General features: G+C 35.0%; 1 protein-coding gene across 6 annotated transcripts in view; it reads left to right on the forward strand.

Annotated features, from left to right (window-relative positions):
- CCSER1 (coiled-coil serine rich protein 1) overlaps nucleotides 1-21,292 on the forward strand; it is a 613,005-nt gene that overhangs the window by 253,313 nt on the left and 338,400 nt on the right. For all 6 annotated transcript variants that reach the window (XM_090138797.1, XM_090138800.1, XM_031607550.2 and 3 more), the window contains one exon: nucleotides 4,820-5,030. In XM_090138797.1, coding sequence (XP_089994923.1) covers nucleotides 4,820-5,030 — 211 coding nt within the window. The remainder of the gene's footprint in view (nucleotides 1-4,819; nucleotides 5,031-21,292) is intronic.

Below are 21,292 nucleotides of genomic sequence, written 5' to 3' on the forward strand. Positions count from 1 at the left end.
AGGTGCAGACTATATGGGACTTAGGCTAACTCTGATGTAGCAACATCTTGAGTGTTGCTGATGAAAACTAAGAAGATTAAACTCTGCGTAATCTGGGGATCTTTATGTAAGTGAAGTCCAAATTACCATAAGCTCTTCAAAACATTGATTTGTGGATCAGTAAGAAGGGAAAAATAACTAAAAACTAGCTCAAGTTGCAAATCTGTAGGTCTTTCTCTTTTACAGCAAAAACCCTTTAAAGGTGCTTTGGAATAAGAAAACTATTCTTGTTTTACCTTCTTAAGGGAAAGCAGCTTTGAAGCAGTCATATCTGTTCCTGAGTTAAAGCACAGTTACACTGGATTTATAGAGGCTATTAAAATGCTAAGAGTCACTGACTGATTATTTTAATGCTCTCTCACTATTTCATAAAAGATTACTTTCAAAATTGAACTGCTGTCTTGGTGATATTGCCATTTTACTAAATGTGTATTTTTTTTTTTTTTTAATGCATTCAAAATGAAGAAATACGTTTATGGTATTCAGTTGGTATGTACAAATAAAACAAGAAACAAGGCAGTAAGCTCAGAATGCCACCAAGTTGAACAGGTCTTCACTCTGTTAAATTTACAAAATTGTAACAAATTTGATTTGGCTTTTATGATTTTATGATTACATTAATTGTACTGACATTAAGCTTGCTTTTCTCAGTTACCAATTGTGGTCACTGTAGATGAAACATGCAGCTGTACTGTTCCCTAGGCTTCAGGTATACCCTACTTGAGCAATGTGAATTATGTTATTATCCAGTGGTGTTGATCGAAAGGCCTTGGCAGAGTTTTAAGTACAACCTCTGTCAGACTTCAATCTTCATCAAACAGCAAATGAGAATCAGTTGTTATCTGGAAGAAAATTGAGAGCAGCTTCCTCCCAATTTTCCCAGTTGTAATTAATTTGCCACTTCACTCATGGTTCATATCAGACTTTTCTGAAGAAAGTTGTCTTTTCTCTTGCCCAAGAATCTGGCTGAGTTTCAAGCCTCAAGGCAAAGAACTCCACAGCTATGGTGAGGGATCTGAAGTGACATCTATGTGAGATCATTCTTCAGGACACTTCTACATCACTAGCATCCACACAAACTCTACTTGCAACCAAACCATGCTAGGGAATCATTGAAAGAGCAATAATTGGGTTGGGCCAAGACACTTCAGATGTGCTTTAATGCTGTGGAGATCTGCTCCCTAGGAACATTTTGTGGTATGGTTTGATTAACTACTAGAGGCCCATTCTCCAGCCTCAGAGGCACAGGTGTTGTGTGAACAAGCTGGAACAGCCAGTGATTAGCCCCACTCCCTGCTCCCCACCATCATGGCAGGCTCCTCCTCACTGAGCAGCCAGCCCTGCCCTGGATGCATAACCATTACTCAACAGTAATCAGATACTGATCCCAAATAATTCCTTTTTACTCAGTGCAGCTCAGGCAAGCTGGATTGTTTGGCCACTCATGATAAGGAAACTTCTAATTGTAGTAAGAAGTTTTTTTTTTTCCCCTGCAAAATCTCTGCTGTTGCTTTGAGATGAATTGCAGTGAATTACCATAGTAATAGACCACCTGGACATTGTTAATGAGGAATTTGATGAAATATCAGTTCTAAAATGAATTTTAGATGAGCTTTTTCCTGCAGCAAGTAAAGGGAGTTGTATCAGATTGTGATTTTCTGTCAGAGATAAGTCGTACTCTACTCAGGTGGTTCAGAGGTACCACATAATTCAAGCACTCACTGTGTGCCAGCTCTGAGCATCCATTTCACAGTGGCAGTTGAGTTAGATTTTAAACTTACGGCTATGAGTTGTGATGTCTTACTATGGTTCTTTCCATATTTTATTTCTATACTTGAAAAGGCAGTCACTTTGCATGTTGAGCAGCGTGATATCAGCACATAGCTCAATGAAGTCATTCAAAGTATCTTCTTCAGTTGAAATTAAGGCTTGCTGAATTTCAAGATTTATGGTTCATACTGAAGCACTGCATTGTTCCCATGTAGCAGAGGATGATACTTCTCCGAGAGCACTGTTGGTTTGTCCAGTCACGTGGGAAGCTGCATATTGCTGTTGATGCCAAATTCTTCCTAGAATGTACTGTAAGAAACACCTTCATGAAGATGAGGCTTTGGTGGGTCTCACCATATGAAGATGCAGAATATTATAAATAATATTTCATCTCCCAGTCTGCAGGCATTGGGCAGAAAAAAAGGAGGACTTTGTTGTTTTGTATTACTCAAACAGTATGCATTTTGGGCTTCATAAATTTTATTCAAGTGGAGATTTCAATAGTTTGAAAATGGCTTTTTTTTTTTTTTTTTTTTTTTTTTATAAACCCCTTAAGGGTGGCTTATATTGTGAAAGTTCTGTTAAGAGATGATTTTTCTTTGCATGATTTATACCTGAGGCTTCTTTAATAAAGGCTATGAATCAGTAATGGATTAATATCCCTCTGTCAACTGCACCTTTACCATCTGTTTCAGATTATTATTTTAAAAGACACAAACTATTCAATTCAGAAAGTTGTTTAAATATATTTTAAAAATTAAAATGCTGTAATTTAATTCTTGTATCAGAGTGTTGAAAACCCTAGATTAGAAAATTTTATTTCCATTGGCCATCAAGGCAATCTGTCTACGTCCTTTTTAGGTCAGTTTCTTGACACGCTGTTCCTAATTTATATTACATAGCGTGCAAAATATATATTGAAAATCTAAATATTAATATTATATTTATATTATATAAATATTATATTAAAATTAAAAATAATTCTGGTAGTTTTTTTTTCCCATTTGTTGGCATGGCATTAGGAATTGTTTGTTATAAGAAATCTTGTTAATTCCTTTTTGCGTGTGGTTATAATGAAACCCAAGTTAACTTGAAAGAATATTGCACTTAGAAAAATGTCTTTGTTCTTCCAGAGGATGCCAGCACTTAAAATTCAGAATCAATTTTGTTACACGAAAATTCAAATGGAATAGAAAATTGGAAATATACATTAAATGTATAATCACAGAATCAGAGTGCAGGGGCTGGAAGGGATCTCTAGAGGTCATTGAGTCCTGCCTCCGTGTAAAACAGGCCCCCTACAGCAGGCTACACATGTAGGTGGCTGGCTGAGTCTTGAGTATCTCCAGAGAAGGAGAATCCACAACCTCCCTGGGCAGCCTGTTCCAGTGCTCTGCCACTCTGACTGCAAAGCGGTTCTTTTGCACAATGGTGCAGAACCTCCTATGCTCAAGTTTATGGCCATTTCCCCCTGTCCTGTCCCCACAGACCGCTGAAAAGAGGATAATAATAATAATAATAATTGTCCTTACATATACTAATATCTTTGATTACAGTGAATTTAGTACACATATAGGTGTCATGCATTACTGTTATAACTCTTTTGTAACTTACTCAATATAACGTCACTGCACAGGGTAGCCACTTTGTCAGATTTATTCCCCATTGAGATTTGTCCTTTTTCCTACTGCTCGAAAATAAAATAGGTGCAACATTGAGGTTGTGGTTACGTTCATGCCAGAAAAAATCTTTGGTCATTTTAATTACATTCTATTCTATCAAAATATCAAGTAATCTCTTTTTAAATTTTTTGGTACTGTACTGTTAAAATTTTGGCTAATTCTGACTGTTTTTGGCTGATTGAATCCATGATCTCTAGATCATAGAGTCACACAGTGGCAGGGAACCTCTGCAGGTTTCTGCTTCAGCTCAAAGCAGGTTCAATTAGAGCAGGTTACTCAGGGCTCTGTCCCATCTTTAAGGATGGAGGTCCCGTACCTCCTCTGGTTCCCCATTCCTGTGTTTGGCAGCCCTCATGGCAGTAAGTGAGTAAATAAATAACATGATCCCTAATTGATTTCCTGTTTTCTGGCTTCCATCCATTCCCTTTCATCCTGTTACTGTGCAGCCCCAAAGATTGTCTGGTCCCATAAGATCTGAACCCTCTAACTGTGGGTATTGCTTGGTCCAGTGAGACTCCCTTTTTTCACTGTGGAAAACTGAGCAGCCTTTCAGCCTTTTTTTATAACTTGTGTGCTCCAGTACTTTGTTGGTCTTGTTGATCTGTGCTACACAATGTCCAGCACAGCAAAATCTTACATGTGCTCTGATATTAGAGAAAGATATGTACACAAAACAGGATTTCAGGTGTAAAAAGCAAAATACTGGTATTATTTCTGAATCTTTCAAAATCTTTCTGTTGTCTTTAGTCTCAAATAGAGCTTAATGGTGTTTTGTTTTGTGTTCTGCTTAAATAACTTCAGTGGTAACTAAACTTCAGAGGGAATACAGACTAATTAAATTTCAAATTCCAGTTTACAGAAGATTGTGTTCATTTTATATCACTGGACCAGCCTAGAAGAGGGTATTTTCTGTAGTGATTTTCCTTTCATTCTGAGTTTCTAAGTCAAAGCATATGGAAGAATGTGATTTAGCTTTTCAAAGTGCATACAAGTTAGGTGATTATTCATTTTTTCATAAAGCAGAACTGAAAAACAGTGGAGTCATAGCAGCCTTGCCCATGGGTTATTTTGTTTCAAAATATCTTTCTTCTAAAGAGCTTGAGATAGCATGGTCCTAATTCCTGTAGAAAGAAGTGAATTTCTAAATGCGTATTTTATTGCTAACACCATATGGCCTTATATATATGTAAAGGCCATTCATGCTAGCAGGCTCAAAAAGTGAATGTGTAGTGTGTCTTTTAGCATTACTTCTGTTAAAGCATAACAATTGCTGTGTTCTTGATTTTCATTCTCATTTCAGTGTTGATCTTTCTGTTTCCTCTTTTAAGGAACCTCTCTTTGAAACTGTCGAAGGAGGTAGAACAAGCAGAAACCAGGTATCCCCGTATTAGCCAGCTGGCTGGCAGCCCATCTGTGGAGTGGCCTTTTACTGGTTTGGAAGAAGGCGGAGGCATTGAATCTTTGCCCTTCAGACTGATGCTGCAAGATTGTACAGCTGTAAAGACATTGCTACTGAAAATGAAGAGGGTTCTTCAGGAGGTAATTGCCCACTCATTTGTTAAATTAATAGCTTTCTGCATTAATGAGCTAAGCAGCAAAAGAAGGTCAGAAGAGTTTACGAACTCAATGTCTCATAATATGTTTTGAATATATGGCATTGATGCAGAAATATAAATAGCCCTGTCCCAGTGTGGCTGAAGTCAGAAAGTTTATACAGTAGCAAAATTTAACAGATGCTGCCATTTTGGTGTTCAGAGAATAAAGCTGCTCTTCTGCTTTCACCTAAAAGGTGGTGGATTGATTTAGATCAAAACAAATTGTCTTCCTCTCTTATTTTGGAATTTTACAGTTTTCTTACTGCATTTGTTAATCAGTATGTTGTCACGTGCAATTTATTCAGAGAAGAGATTCAAAAGGAGAGAAATGTTCAAAATAGACGTACTAAAGCTAAAGGTTACTCTCTTGGGCCTGTAAATGGCAGGTGAAATCAGATTTCTTAGTTCATTATATCAGTGTTAAGAGTGTTGACTTGTTCTGCCCCACTACATTCTTCGCCTCTCACTTAGACTACTGGTGTTTATTTGAAAATCACCCTTTGCATTGTTTAGGATTTTAGAATAAAACAAATTATTTTTGTGGGATTTCTTTTACAATTTCCAGCTGTGAAAATTTGACTCAGATAAGTTTTTGGCAAGTTTTCATCTTGATGTCAGTGCACTAGAGCATTCTTGTTCTTTAATATCTACAAAAATTACTATTTTTTTAATTTGTTTAATTCATAGACTTTGTAGAATAACTTATGTTCGGAGGATTATATGGAGATGCTAACCCCTGCTCAAAGCAAGGCTGACTTGAAATAGGTTGCTCAGTGCCTTGCCCATTTTACTCTTCAGTACATTAATGGGAGTACCTTAATGGGGCTTCCACAGCCTTTTGGCACTACCATGCCATTGTTTAACTACATCATTGCAAGCTTGTTACTTAAGATATATTCAGAATTTCCACTGATGCAACTTTATCATATGAGGAAGTGACATTTGCCTGAGACACTTAAATAAAGCATTGTTAAGTTCTTTTTTTTTTTTTTTTTTTTTTCCCCACTGTTTGCTTCTTAATCATCTGTATCTAAGGTCAACCAATTGTTCTGCTGTCTGAAGATGTTTATCAGAAGTTTAGCCATAGTAGTTGTCCATTAGCCCTACTAAATGGCATGTTTTTACTGGATATTGAGATCTGTACCGTTCACTTTCCCTCAGTTCTCAAGAAACTTTATGCTGTTGAGCTTCCCAGTGGACTTCTGTTCCGTTGAATACAGAACTGAAATAATTAATTCTCAATCAGTTCTTTCTCATATAATGTAGGGATATGGAGTGGATTTAAAAGTTCCTGTCCACTGAGCAGGATTTGGAACCACATTAAAAATGCAAATAAATATTAAGGATTATAATATTATAAGACATATCAGTTGTACTTCATCTGGTTGCATTGGTAGCTTATTGTGTGACTATTATGTTTTGCTTAAAATGATTCATTTTTACCTTAAAGGTAAGGATAACCATTTTATTTTTGATTAACAAGTTCCATTACACTTATGTATGACTCTACTGAGATTTTCTATATGTCAGTAAGTTGTACTTTCTAGAACATTTTTAAATATATATTTAAATACATATTTTTAAAATACATATATTTTAATACATATTTAAAAGCATTCATCGCATCATTTCCACAAAAGGAATTCAATGTATTTAATATACCTGAGTTACTGACACCTCCTTATATTATTCATACTGATTTTATTTTTTCTTCTTATTCATTGACTCTCACTTCTTCCTTTTTGCCATATAATTTTTGTCTTTCCACCTGACAGTATCACAATGCAAAACGTAATCCTGTCTTTCTCCTTTTCTTTTTGTCTTGCCTTCCTTATGAAATCAGAACAGCCTTTTACTAATCCCATAGTTGGATATTATGTATATGCTGTGCGTATATAATAAATGTGCTGTAATTTATCTCCCTATTTTTTTTCAATGCTTTTGAGGTGCTGAATAATGATTTTGAGGTAGAATATCTTATTAGTAGTACGGATTATTCCAGTACACAGCTGAAGCAAATTCTGATTCGATTAGAAAGAATTGATCAATCTGTTGATTATCTAAAACTCATTTTGCTGCCTGGAGTTGTTATTTGTATCTTGATTGTTTTTGTTGTGCTTTAGAATAAATAAATAAATGAGTGACTTCTAATAATGGCAGTGATAGCTATATAGTGAAATAATAGCAGAAATTATATGGGGAATGCTGCAAAATAGCATTATTGCTTAGATTTCATATCCCTGTAAAAGAGTTAGCAAACCTGTCCAGTATACAGTAGGCATCACCCTTGATATAACTGTAGGAGAGCAGTAACAATAAAATGTTCACAAAAAATGTTATTAACACACTAAAACTCGAGGAAATGAGCCAAAAACTGAATATGATTCAAAAGAATATAAGTAGCCTGGTTTGAATGGTGTAAGCAACTAAAGAAGAGACGACTTTGAAAGGTACAAAAAAAAATTGGTATTGGAGTGACAGAACTTCATTATCTTCAGAAATACAGACATTTATATATTTATGTCACTTTTAAATTATTAGTGGAAGATTCCAGGAAAATATAATTCCATCAAATTGAAACATTTGATGGAAGAATCTGACAAATAATTCATCTGAGCATATGTGGCAAGCAGTTTCCATGGAGAAGGCATCTTAGTTCCATTCTAACTAGATGTAATTTCTTTATCCAAAAAACAGTTCCACCCCAACCAATATTATAAATCAAACTCTGTGCAGTACAGAATTAAAATATGGAAAAGAAAAATTTGTTCCTTATCTTTGAACTCTCATCTATTTTTAGTCTTAGGTGAACATAGTCTCTGACAGGTTTATAGAACTGAAATATTTTATACCTGTAATATTAAAAAAAATATATATAATTATTTTTAGAATTAATAGTACATTACATGTGTTCATCCACTTTTAAAAACATAAAATCATGCAGCCTATATTTGAAAAATGGCACAATTTATCAGAAGAAAAGCTTCGGGTTTTCTCTTTTATAGCTGATGTTATCCAGAGAAGAACAAATTACAGGAGTGTATACCTCTGTATTGAACAACCGCTTCTGACTAGTAATTTAATTATGTTCTGCCAAAATGTAGTACTAGTTAAAAATATATATAATTATTTTGTTGTAGCAGTTGTTTGTAATTGAGCAATCAATATCAAAAAGCTGAATGCAATATATGCTGTACTGTGTTGCAGATTTGTAAAGCTGTGAGTTTAGCTGGTTATTAGTCTTATTATGAGAAAGGAAATTGAAAACGTGGCAGTAACTTGAAAGGCTGAGAATGTTATTAGGTAACGTATTTAGTAAGACTAATGAATGATTGTTCGATTAAAAGAATTAATTACAAATTCACTTTCAGTGAAGAAGCCTTGAAAATGTCAACTTAGAATTCTCTGTATCTTTGGCTATGTAAGTCTCACAAATGTTTTGATAACTTTACTGAACAAAGCTGAAGATAGACTGGAGAACACAAGGAAACTCAGTGATGCAGCAGAAATCAGTCAAGAAAGTATTTCTGAATCCATACAGCAGCTTTATTGTGCATGGTCTATTTCTGACGGGGAATTTTTTAATAAATGGGCTAGCCAAGACCTGTGACCTGCGAAGTTAAAGAAGTATTTTGAAAAAACATTACCAGAGATTAGCAACACAGCTTGATAAAAGCCATTTCAGAATATAAGACACTGTAGGCTGACATGTGGCCTGTCTATGATTTGCAGATATTTCTTGGTCTCCCTTTTCTTTCCATTTCAGTCTATTGAACTAGTTTTTGTTTGCTTGTTAATTTGTCTTTTGTTTGCTTGTTTGTTTTGTCCTCAAGGTGCCTACCTGGTGTTGACCTTTTTTCAGCATTAGTTCCCCACATACAAAAATAAAAATTGGTAGGTTTGTCCTCTCCTTACAAATGGATTCTTTACTTTCTAACTTTAGATGGGCTTCTTTGCTCTGAACTTGGCTTCTGGACTCGGAAGAAGACATTGGCTTTTGTCCTCCATGTATTTGTTATACTTCCTATGTTTTATTACATTTCAGACCGTTTGCATATAATCAATCAGCATCTTCAAATAAGAGTGTAGATTCTTTGTTAGCTATTGCTATTAACACTAATAAATATATTATTATATATATGTAATAACTTTCCCAAACTACATAGGTTGCTCTGAAAGGAATACTTCCTGTTTATTTCCATTGAGACTAAAAGAGATACAAAGAGCACTATAACACTATTTGATAGAGCAAATTCTCAGCTACAAATCACTACTTTTCAACACAGTTGCTACCATTAGCTATGCATTTTTGCTGGCAATTAAGTGGAACCTGCATGCCATGATCATAACAGTCTGTGTCAGTGGAGGTGGCTCATTGTCACCACTGCTCAAATGTACCATCTACTACCTCACTGTACTTGTATGCACTTTTTGGTCACCATAAATGTTCTGCAAGCATCAATGAATGTTGATGGGAGCAACTTTTTCTGCATGGAGGAATTCAGTTCCACACCATTGCTTTGTATGCACTTCCCTGTCAGGCTCCATTTTGTCAGACTGCCCCTCTGCTGCCATCTGTCACATGACTACAAAATGTAATGGAATATTGGTAGGAAGGTTCAACCTCTACTGCCATACCACAAACACTCACCTCTGATATCAGGGGCCAAAATAATAAAATAGGAGGCATTACTTTTGGAGCAGCCCTTATATTTTTTTTTTTTTCCTGTGCCAAATGAAACTTGGGATATTTCCATCTATTGCCATTTAATGGTTTGAACGATAGCTAGCAGGGAGAATATCAAAGGGTGGCTAACTGAGAGAACATTTAAGGGCTTGGCCTTTCTTGAAATCATTGACAGAGCATTTCAGGCAGAGACACATGAGCAGAACTATTTGTAGTTTTGTGCCTGGCAAGAGAGGGTCTTTATGCTGAAATCAGCATGGTGGAAAAAATATGGCTGTTTTGGGAAGGAATCAGTTTAGTCAGTGGTGATGGGTTGCTGTTCACAGTTTAGATGTTGAGTACATTGATTAATTCGGGCAGAAACTGAATGTTCCAGCTTAAAGAAAACTTGCCAACATTTAGGCTTGTTTCTACACATCATGTGTTACCTATATGCTTTATGATATAAATAGATTTTCAACATATAATTACACTTCTGTATATTTTTACACAGGTATTGAAACTGACCTTATTGGCTGCTAATCTTGAAAATTAAGATACTTTGTCAATGTGTTTGTGTAATTTTGAATATAAATTATTCAGTGCTGTGCCAGACTTCTTTCACAGCTCTGCAAAACACTAAACAGGCCATGGAGCTTTAGAAATTGAAGCTAATTGCTACTATTAGCAACAGGAATAAGTCACTCTGGACATATATTGCATGCTGTGTTTTACTAATTAATCATTTATTTTACTGAGGGAAATTGCAGCTGTCTGTGGCTATCATTAAAATGTAATGTGTCCAATACAGACTTTTTAGATTGTGTTTGAAAAATTAGAACTTTGGAAAATTATGTCAGAATGACTGTGAGAAAGGCTATGACACTTGCCTGAGATCTGGGGGACAAAGTCAAACCATTCAGTCTGCAATTAGCCTGCCAGATATCACTGGCTACATTACTTCTCCCTGTGCATCTTTCACCTCATCAGTGAAATAAGCATAATTATAGATACTTTTTTATGCTGCACTTGCAGTCTACTAATGGAAAACAGTAAAAGATAGCTGAAAGTTGTTTGCAATATTTTGCAGTCTGATTACCAGGAGATATAGAATAGGCCTTGGACTACATTTTTTTAAAGGATATTGAAGTATTTTCTGCAGTGCACAATGAAATGTACTGCATTTACTGATATTGTTTGTTAGCCACTTTGGAAGCAATTGCAAGTGCAATAAACTATAAAATACTGCAGATTTTCTTCCTTTAAATAAGTCTGTAATTAACCAGTGTAGCATTACTGATGTATTCAATAACTGCACTCAATGCAGTCCCTTTTATCAAGTAATTAATGCTGAAAATTATTAATTCCTTAATTTCATGGCTTGTTGACATTGCATATACTCATATATTTAAATAACTAATGATAAAACGTACTAGATTAAGTGCAAGGATTTGACTTTATCATATTAAATGACTTTTTAACTTGCAAAAATCCACTGACATACCCTTGTCCAGCTGCTTGCAAAGAGAGAGCAGAAGCAGCTGTATATTCTGGTACACTATCACAGCATAGCTAGTGATACTGGAAGCTAATGGATATAATTAGATGTTCTCTTTGGCAGCAAAGATTATTTTAAGATAATCCATTCAGAGTTATTTTATGTTAACAAACATAGCCAATATTTGTTGTTTGTTATTTTGCTAGACATTCTTAAAGTATTTTGTAGGGTACCTGCTTTAGCAGGGGGTTGGACTCCATTATCTCTTGAGGTCCCTTCCAACTCCTGCAATTCTGTGATTTTGTGAAAATACAAGTAAAAAAGTATAGATTCTTTTTCTGCCTGTATTTGTAAGGCAAGTTATGGAGGGCAAATACTGTCTCCAGCATTAACATGTCTGCTGAATATAACATAGACAATACTCTGAAATAGGTGATAATATTGTAAATCCAGTTCCAGTCCTGTAGTTTGTTTCTTAGCTGAATAATTTTAGTTCAAATAATAATAAAAAAATGCCAGAGGACCAGCATACTATTTCAGTGCAAGTAATGCTGATTTCAGTGTGTGCAAAGTTGAAAATTTCTTGAATTTGTTAACCATTCTCTGATGGCACTTGAAAAAAACATTTACGTGGCAAATCAGGCCATGTTTTTCATTGATTCGTTTAGGAGGCCTCATGTGATAGAGGTTGAGCAATTCTGGAAGAAAGTTGAAGGGTTAAGATGGATGTTCCATCTTAATGTACCTATTTGTACTTTACTCCTGACCCTGTTCATTTGCTGACAAACTAATGAATGTGAGGTTACAGGCAGAGAATGGCACACAGCTCTGGAGTCCTGTGGGGTCACACTAGTATTGGCTATATGAAGTGGTACTCTGAAATGATCCAACTTGGTGACCAATTCATGCTCACGCTCATTATGAATTTCTTTTGCAGGTCACATTCAGAGTGCTTTTGAACCATGTTTGAGATGAATTTCAAATGAATGCACTTTTTAATTCTTTAATATTGAAAACGGAAAATTTATCTTCCCTCTTTATATCTGTTTGTTCCAGTGCTTACCTAATGGCTTAATCTTTGTAAACTACTTTTGTCTATGTCATGCAGCCTTATTGAAGCTAAAAAGGAGATTCACCATGAAGCTCCTTGTTGTCCCACTTGCACAGATCATATTGGTCCACGTGTTTAATCTATGTATTTAGCAGGCAAGTGATTAACTTCTTTCTTGGATTTTGACATTAAATATCTCCTGTGGTTCCCCAAATGAAGCATTTTCATGATGCTGTGATGCGCTTCAGGTAAGCATTAATTTGCACAGTGCACTGTACCAGCATCCTCAACTGGCAAGACTTAACAACACCTTACAGAGAAGCATGAGAAATACCAACCTTATTAATATATAATTTCACAACATCAGCAGTTCTGTGCAGTTTGTGATGAACTTGTGCCTGAAGGCCATGAAGTTATAAAGCTAAAAAAAAAAAACAGTCATTTTCCCATGAAGTACTTGGGCTTGATCAATTGCTGTAGGTCAGTCAGCTAAATCCCATCTGACCCTCCATGGCAATGTAGCTGATCACACCAGTTATATTTTCTGATACATCTACATTGCTAGATAATGAACAAGCAATGAAAGCAATTCAGAATTTGTGTAGAATAAACTGATTATATTCAGTCGTTAGAAAGAGCTCATGAGTTATTTTGAAGTAAAGAGCACATTTAGTACAGGTTTTAGAGTATCCAGTAAGAAAACAATGTTTACAGTTCTAACAAGGTTTCCAGTGAATTACCCATTTGTACCCAAGATGCACAATAACGTCATTTCCTACAAATTTACTGAGGTTGTAATGAAAAGTAAAATGAAAATGAAAAATAAATTGAGTTGATATGAAAATAATAATTTGTCAAACAGCTTTTCCGAAGAGGCACTTATTATGAGACTTACTAATGGTGCCAGTAAGCTGAAGTAAGTTAAAACAAAAAAGATTTTCCTAGTTTGTCAGTTTGTCAACTTCTGAAGATTCTCTAAGATTTTTTTCTTCCTCACAGTATGTTTCAGGGACCTCCTTCTATGGAAAAATAACTTGTTATATGGGCAAAGTAAAATTGATATTGAGCAACTACTGCCATAAGTGGATGTACAAGAAAAAAAAAAAACCAAACACGATAGAGGAAAAGATAGGCTTAGTTTTTAGAGAACAAAATGCCAACTGTGCATGTGTAGCTACCCATTTAAATATTTGTTAAACTTTTAAAGTTAAAAATTTAACTTTAATCTCTAATTATCACTTAAGCTTGATAAGCTGAAGTTTATGAAACAAGCCCTAGTGTAATTTCATGAGAAAATCTCACAGTTCATAGCATGGATCTTGGCGTTGTTCTGTGCTGCAGATTTATTTAATGTTTTCTTTACACAGTGCATACCTTTAATTTTTAGCCCAGGTTTTCAGAACAGTGCTTATCATTTTTGTAGATGAATAAAGCAAATACATAAAAATTCTTGGTCTACCATGCTTACATATATTCACAATTTTGGTCATGGTAATAGTGAAGATTCTTTGCAGTCTGGCTTGCCTTCATTTCATGAAAATAAAAAGTGACACGATGATTCTCAGTGACAAAAACTTTTCTAGGAAAAGGGCTTAGAAATTGCATTTCAGAGATGTGTCATATGCCTGTTTTGGTAATTGTCCACGTAGGTCCATGTTTCTTATGAACACATAGTATATAGAAAGAGGAAGTGCATATTGCCAAGAGTCTGTATTTCTCTCCTTTGTATGTATTAGTATTATAAATTCAGTTCTCTGCCTGTGGTCAAAGCCTCATCTAGATGTGAAACAACAGAGGAGTCTGCTTAATCACACTGGTACTTAGTGCCTAAGAAAGATAGTCTTTTCATCTTCCTTTGTCCTTAAATTTTTACAATTACTGTAAGTCCGCCTTATGGAAATAATCATCCGTGAGACTGAATGCTCACTGATGAAGAATGCAAAGTTATCTTATGCTTAGGGTTATTATTATTTTTAGAATTAAATTGAAAACTTTCCTTCGTTTCACTCCTGGAGTCAATAATTCTGGGGAGCTTTCACGTAAAGGCATATGCTGTGTGAAGATATCCTATCTAGGAACAAAGATATGCTCAAAAATAACTGACCCTAGCTCAGTGGAAACTGAGCATGTCGCAAACCAGCTAAAACCAGCTAACCAGGGATACAGCTTGACAACAATGACTTCTCTTACTCCTTTTAAGCAGGATTGAGATAACTAGAATGAGTGTCTGACCAAGGATCACTTATGTTCTAGGAGTTTTATTTCACATGTGTGGCTTTATTTCTCCTGCTCATATTGGTCAAATCCTTTTATATGAGGAAAACACCTCTTAGGTCACATCTACAAAACGTTTCTGTGGAAAAAAAAAGAGCCAGGTTTCTATTACTTGCCACCCATGCAAAATGTCTTCTAACACTTCTCATCACTTGATTTAACTTTCTTATCAATTTAGCTCAGTGTTGAAATAAATGCATTGTTCTCATTTTTTCTTTTAACAAGACCTGTATATAAATAGATGCGTAGTGAATGTTCAGGAGATATTAGTTGAATGATGAATTTTATCTTTTATCTCATCTAGCTTTGCCTTCACCATGGCAACAATTTAGAGTTTCATTCCATTTTCTATGGAACAAAGACAGAAATGAACCTTTTTGAAATGCTGACAACTGAAAATAAGTATTCTTATAGAGCTGTTTCAATGTTTCAGAACAATCAAAATCTTCATAGTCATAAACTTATTTTCTACTCATATCTGCTTTTGGGGAAATGCAGTACCAACAGTGATTAATAGCTTTATTCATGTGTGTCATTCAGGGAGGCATTCTGTGCAAGGTACGCCTAAAAAAACCCTTCATTGCATTCATCTTGTTTTTAATATAAAATTTCAAGTTCTTGCTGTGCTTTAACATATGGTTGTGCAAAGGAGGCAAAGACACAAAAATAGGAACAGGAGAAAATTAGTGAATTAAGAACTGAATGTGTGCAATAGAATGCTTCTCTGGAAAGGTAGTTGTTTGAGCTAGTCTGGCACCCTGACAGGCCTGCTTCTGTATTTGCTGTTTGCTGAAGCAAGTAATTTATCCTGACAGTAACTTTGCCAGCACTGTGAGAATCCTATTTCACTAAGATTAACAGCTTCGCCCTTGTTTCTAAGAACAAATATGCTTTATTCCTTGTTTCTGGATCTCCTTGTCGTCTATCTTACTGATCTTGCTGTGTTTTCAGTCTGCATTTTTTTTTAGGAAGAGGGTTTTTTTTGTTTTGTCTTGTTTTGTTTTTTTTAATGTAATAAAAAAAAAATTAATAATGTCCAATAAGGAGGCTTTTTAGCTTTCTTAAAGTCTTTTTTTGTTTTTATTTACACACGGCAACTTTGAACCTCTCGTCTACTACCCTACTTACTGCCAGTGTTAAGACTTCTATCATTTTCACATATGAGAACTAATTTTTTCTCCTTAATGCTACATTTCAATGTAAGAATTTGAAAACTCCAATCACAACAGGTACCAAAAACACAAAGACCTGAGATAAAGTTAGGGTCCCAGGCAGCTTATGGAGCAAAAATTTGAAGTATTTGTTTACTGAGTAATGAAATTCTCATCCCTGCAAAATATTGGGTTTCAGTGAGATGTGTACAGATGTACCAAGTGTTATGTTTAATTGATCCATTTCATCTTCACATTTGCAATTAATGTGCAAGAGTCTTCCTCAAGCCACTGACTGAGTAATCAAAATCTGCAGCGCTTGAAAGCAGTGCAAGTTTGTTTGCCCTGTGCATTGTCCTGTGTGTTCCAAGGCACTTAGAAAAAAAAAATCAGGAAACTCAAAAGCAAAGAAAAAAATTACATAGCCTGCCTTGAAAATCTGCATTTATGCAGATTAGTGGGGGTTTTACAGTAGTGGTTTCAATGGTGGTTGTAATAAGCTGTTGTGACACCTGGGAATTTTGCTATGGTCTTCATGTCAGACTAGCTGAATGGTACATAAAATGAATGGAAAATGAAGTACATAGCACAGGAGAAAGTGTACAGTGAAAATTCTGTAAGTATGCTTTGGCCCATGATATAATTCAAGCTCTTCTCCATCACCACCAAAGTAACAAGCTGACTCAAGTGTTTGAAGAAAAAAATATGTTAGAAGTGGAGAAGAAGAAGTAGAAAAGCATTTATGTAATATACAGTATTTATTCTAAGTTAGGAGGATGCTTGTAGTGAAATAATGAGAGTTAATGAACTAGATGGAGGCACTCCTTGTTCAATGACCATCTAGTAGGGCCTGTAGAGCTCAGCTGGATCAATCATGGAAGCTGGACCATGGCATGAAATAACTGAGGTGCGGCGCAGTAAGCACTTGCACTGAGGAAACCTCTCACCTCAACTCTTGCATCTATACGAAATGCATAGACTGACTGTTTTGGTAATGTTGACTTTTTTGCATGTAACGTTAAATAATGGACTTAAATGGATTTTAGGGCTTCAAACTATTGCTGTAGTAGAGAAGAAAAAGTTATGACTGTATTAATTTGCAATTATTGTCATTTAGTTGCTAAATACTTTCTACCCGCTCCAAAAGTAGTTTAAAAAAAAACACTGAAGACCTAATTTAATTTTGAGAGCTGAACATCTTAACAGCTTGACACGCACAAGGTTGTTGGAAGCAAAGACATGCATGGTGCTGAGTGGTGGTTCATTTGTAACTCCAATCTGTGCATGCTAGCAATGAATGTTGCAGTCATTAGTTTTATTTTTAAAATTTTGATGTATTTTCATTTATATATATATATATGTACATATAGTGATATATCATTCTACCTGTTTCAATTGTCTTGTCTGTGAAAAGAGACGTGGCTGTGAAAATTAAAAAGTTTTTTCATCGCTGCAACTATCTTTGAATAATTATAGCATGGAAGTGGTACAATATAAGTTAGGTCAAGCTATTTCTGGTTACAAAAATAATCTTTGCCTGTAACTGGAATAATTATTTTCATGCTTTAATGAAGTCTTCAGACTCTCTCAAGCCATATCACTATTTGAAATTTGGTTTGATCAAAAACTAAATTCACGATAGCTCTTACATGTACTTCCAATGCACTCTCATAATCCAGATTCCAGTTTGGACAAAGGGCACATTAAGTCTGCTTTCAGAAATATGGATGATGCTCTCCTTCATCTGCATTTTAGATCTGCTCTTTAAGCATTCCCCCCCCCCTTTTTTTTTTCATGAATGCTGTTAGATATTGTGAATGTTTGCAAACATTTTGTGAACTTGGCATGATACCAATATTTTCCTTTTAATTTACTCTATGGAGAGGTGAAATAATTTGTCTTAAATTTTTGCTGTTGCCACTGATCTCTGCATGTACTTATCACTTTTTGCTATGTCCATTTCTTTTCGAGTAACTATCTGATACATAAAAGATCAATTCAAATCTTTCCATTAATCATGTTAGATTCAATTGAGAGTAGACTCCAAAAGAGTCTTTTCATCTCCTATTTAATAAATATTATGGGGTTTAATGTTGAATGATAACCCTTTGTTAAGGTTTTTTGGTCTTCCTCCATAATTAGTAGGATACTCTACAGAAACTACAGAATTTTATATGATTAGAAAGACCTCTTAAAAAATTATGGTAATGCCAATTACAGTTTTTTGTTTTTGTTTTTTCCCTGTGTGTGTGTTTTCATCTTCAGGTGATTTTTTAAAGACAAAATCAGATCAATCATTAAAGATGTATAGCTCTATGTTAAGGGCATATGCATGTCTGTATGCCTAATAATACCACACTTATTTGAAATCTTGTAAGTTTTTTGTTTTTTTTTCAAGTCATATTCCTTTTTTTTCCTTTCTTTTTACAGATTACCTTGCTAATTGCTTCTGAAGGAAAAAAGTGTGATTTTAAAAATAGCCAGTGTGTGCATATATGTAAAATGATTTTTGGAAATAGAAAGAAATTTGTCATAAGCTCCAGTAAAAATGAAATGAAAGCTGTTGTATATATTCTGACTTAATTTATAGCTTCAGATTAAAACATGTTTTTATGCCCAACCTTCATAAATTTTGTCTCTACCTCAAAAATTAGCAGTTGTTTACTTCTCTTTTTGTGCTATTACTTTTTTTTTTTTTTAATGGTGCATTAATCCGATGCTAATTAGAAGAAGCAATAGAACGGAGAAGAAAAAACACAGCTTTGAAAAGGAGGTAGAAAAATTATAGTGAGCAGAGAAAAGAAGGTTTCAGTGATTACTTGAGATCATTTCTGAGCTGGTTGCTTGATGGGAATACATTTTATTAGTGAAATATGTTTGTGTGGGAGTTGAACAAGCTGTGTCTAAAGTTTCCAATAAGCATTTTTAAATTAAACACTTTAGATAGGTTTACCTGTTTAATGACTGTTAAGCTATGTCTGATGTTAAACGCCTTCAGAGAGCAGAAGCTGTCTTAGAAACAATATAGAGGATGGCAAGTGCTTAATGATTTCATCCACTGAGCTACTGCTTCTTTCTCTTTCAAAAATTCTAACAAATGTTACTTGTAGTCTTAGTTTTTCACTCTGAAAAAGATGATAGAAACCCAGGAGATTTTCATCTGGTGCTTTCTTGTACTCTCATATAAAATAGATTTTACTCTATGTGTGGTCTATGGAAGATCAATTGGGATAGTGTCTTTCAGCACACGTCAACATAAGTGACAACTGCTAACTGCCCATTGAAGAAATGATGTCTCATTTCCTGACTTGCTGCTCTTCTTCTTCTTCTTCTTTTTTTTTTTTTTTTTTTTTTTTTTTTTTTTTTTTTTTTTTTCCTTTCTAAGAAAGAACGGGGACAAGAAGGAAACTACTACAGTTCTTCAAAGTGAGAATCTCATTTCCTATCTTGTGCTTGTTCTGCTACTCTGACTGCAAGTCTGTATAACTAACCCTCTTGATATATTGCTTCAGTGTGTCTTTGGCAGAAAGGAGAATTTACTGGGCAGCCACCAAGGGAGTCATTAGACCAGAACAATTTTTGGAAAGGACAAGTAAGATTGTAGGAGGAAGTAATTTATTCTTCTACATCGCTGAGTGTGCAACAGCAAAATCTGACCTCCTTCTTAGGCTTCTGTGTACAACCTGACTTTATTTTCAACGTAGGCAACATATGCTAGCATGCAAGTCACTTGAAAACACGTAGAAGGACTAACTTTTTTCAAATGTATATTTGAAAGTCTACTGTGCATATTCTTGTGGGATGTTAGAGTGCCTTTGATAATGGTAATCTGAGATTTGTCACATAAAAGTTTACCTTTAAATACTAAGGAATATGTGAGCTAGAACAGACAACTGAGTTGACAGTTCTTTCTACAAGGAGGGCTAGCATTTATGAATGACAGTTGTCCTACATATATTTCCAAATGACAAGCCTTTCAAATTTGATGCTACCTGATGCTTGCGCAGACATTTTCTGGTACATAGAAATACATTTGCAGATTTCAGAGCCAAGCAAGCTTCACAGCTTTACAGACTAAACCAAACACTTGCTGAACATAGAGGAGGATGAAATTATCCTTTTAAAGAATTCTGTCAGTCATTATACATGATGGTAAGCTTCAGTATTATATTGGAATTTATTGGAATTAAAACAGAATATAGTGAAGCTAACCTCTTTAACTGGAATACTACTTTTAAGAAGTTCTAAGAAAAGACCTAAAGTTGGCGAAATGTATCATTTTCAGTTTAGAGAATAATTGATAGCCTTAAAATGTGTCTTATCTTGCAAAAAATAATCTTTATGCTAATGCATATTCCTTATAATATTGCCTATAGGTAATTAGAAATTATGAAAGAGGGCAGGAGACCTTGAGTTCACATTAATAAAGTAGTAAGGAGAGGGAGGATAGTGAATAGCTAATGTGTACTGCTGTCTGACAGATGATATGAGAGATTATTGAACGGATATTTAATTTTTACACTAAATCAAAATTCTGCCAGGAAATGGAAGACAACCTTTTTATTTTCTACTTTTTATAAAGTGGTTGAAATGACATCTTCTGTTTTTAATGATAAGTTCAAGAATAGTAAAGGCTCTTTTTATAGCTGCTTCCCTCACTGTGTCTTCTAAAGGTGTGGGAATATTTGGGTTGCTTTTCAATATGATAAATTAGTTTCCATCTATCAGAGAGACTGGAGAGGAAAATTCCCCCATGCATATGAGGGGAAAATAACTGTTGGAGTACTGGATAGGAGCATAAGCTGTGGAAACTGAAAAATTTAAAATATGTATTGATATCTGGCTATAAGGAATAGATTCATCCCTCTTGAAGCAGATTTCTGAAACGTACAGGGGAAGAAAATAAGAATACGAGATCTGAAAAATTCTTCAAAGCATTATTAAGGTATAACATGGACATGAACAGGCACTGGAATGGGCTGTCCAGGGAGGTGGTGGAGTCACCAACTCTGGAGATGTTCAAGAAACATTTGGACGTTGTGTTGAAGGTCATGGTTTAGTGAAAACTATTGGTGATGGGTGGATGGTTGGACTGGGCGATCCTGTCTTTTCCAACCTTGGTGATTCTGATCCTATGATTCTATGAACCTATATGACTTTGGTGGAATGGTTTGTTTATATTCAGACAAGACACTGAAGACACTGTGAGTTCTAAGAAGCGCAGTGTTAAGGATGGCGGTGTGCATCCTCAAGCTTTTCTGATTTTAATTTTATAAGTAAAAGATAACATTTTAAAGAACTGAATGACATGGCATTTTCAGAAATGCAAGGAATGGCTTCCATAAGACTTTGACAATTTGGGGTAGAATTAACTTGGCTTGCTGTAGTCATTATTACATAAGCTTGAACAAGCAAATTGGTCATTGGCAGCCTTCAATTTCTTCTGGAAATCTAGAATTTCCACTGTCTTCTGCAGTGTAGTGATGGCCCTGCAATGACTGTATATAAGAACAGAAGGGAGAACATTAGGAAGATGTTATTTTGTATTCTATTTTCTTAATTCCAT

The sequence above is a fragment of the Phasianus colchicus genome, chromosome 4 (assembly GCF_987193195.1).
Source record: "Phasianus colchicus chromosome 4, bPhaCol1.hap1.1, whole genome shotgun sequence".
In the NCBI taxonomy this organism is placed as follows: Eukaryota; Metazoa; Chordata; class Aves; order Galliformes; family Phasianidae; genus Phasianus; species Phasianus colchicus.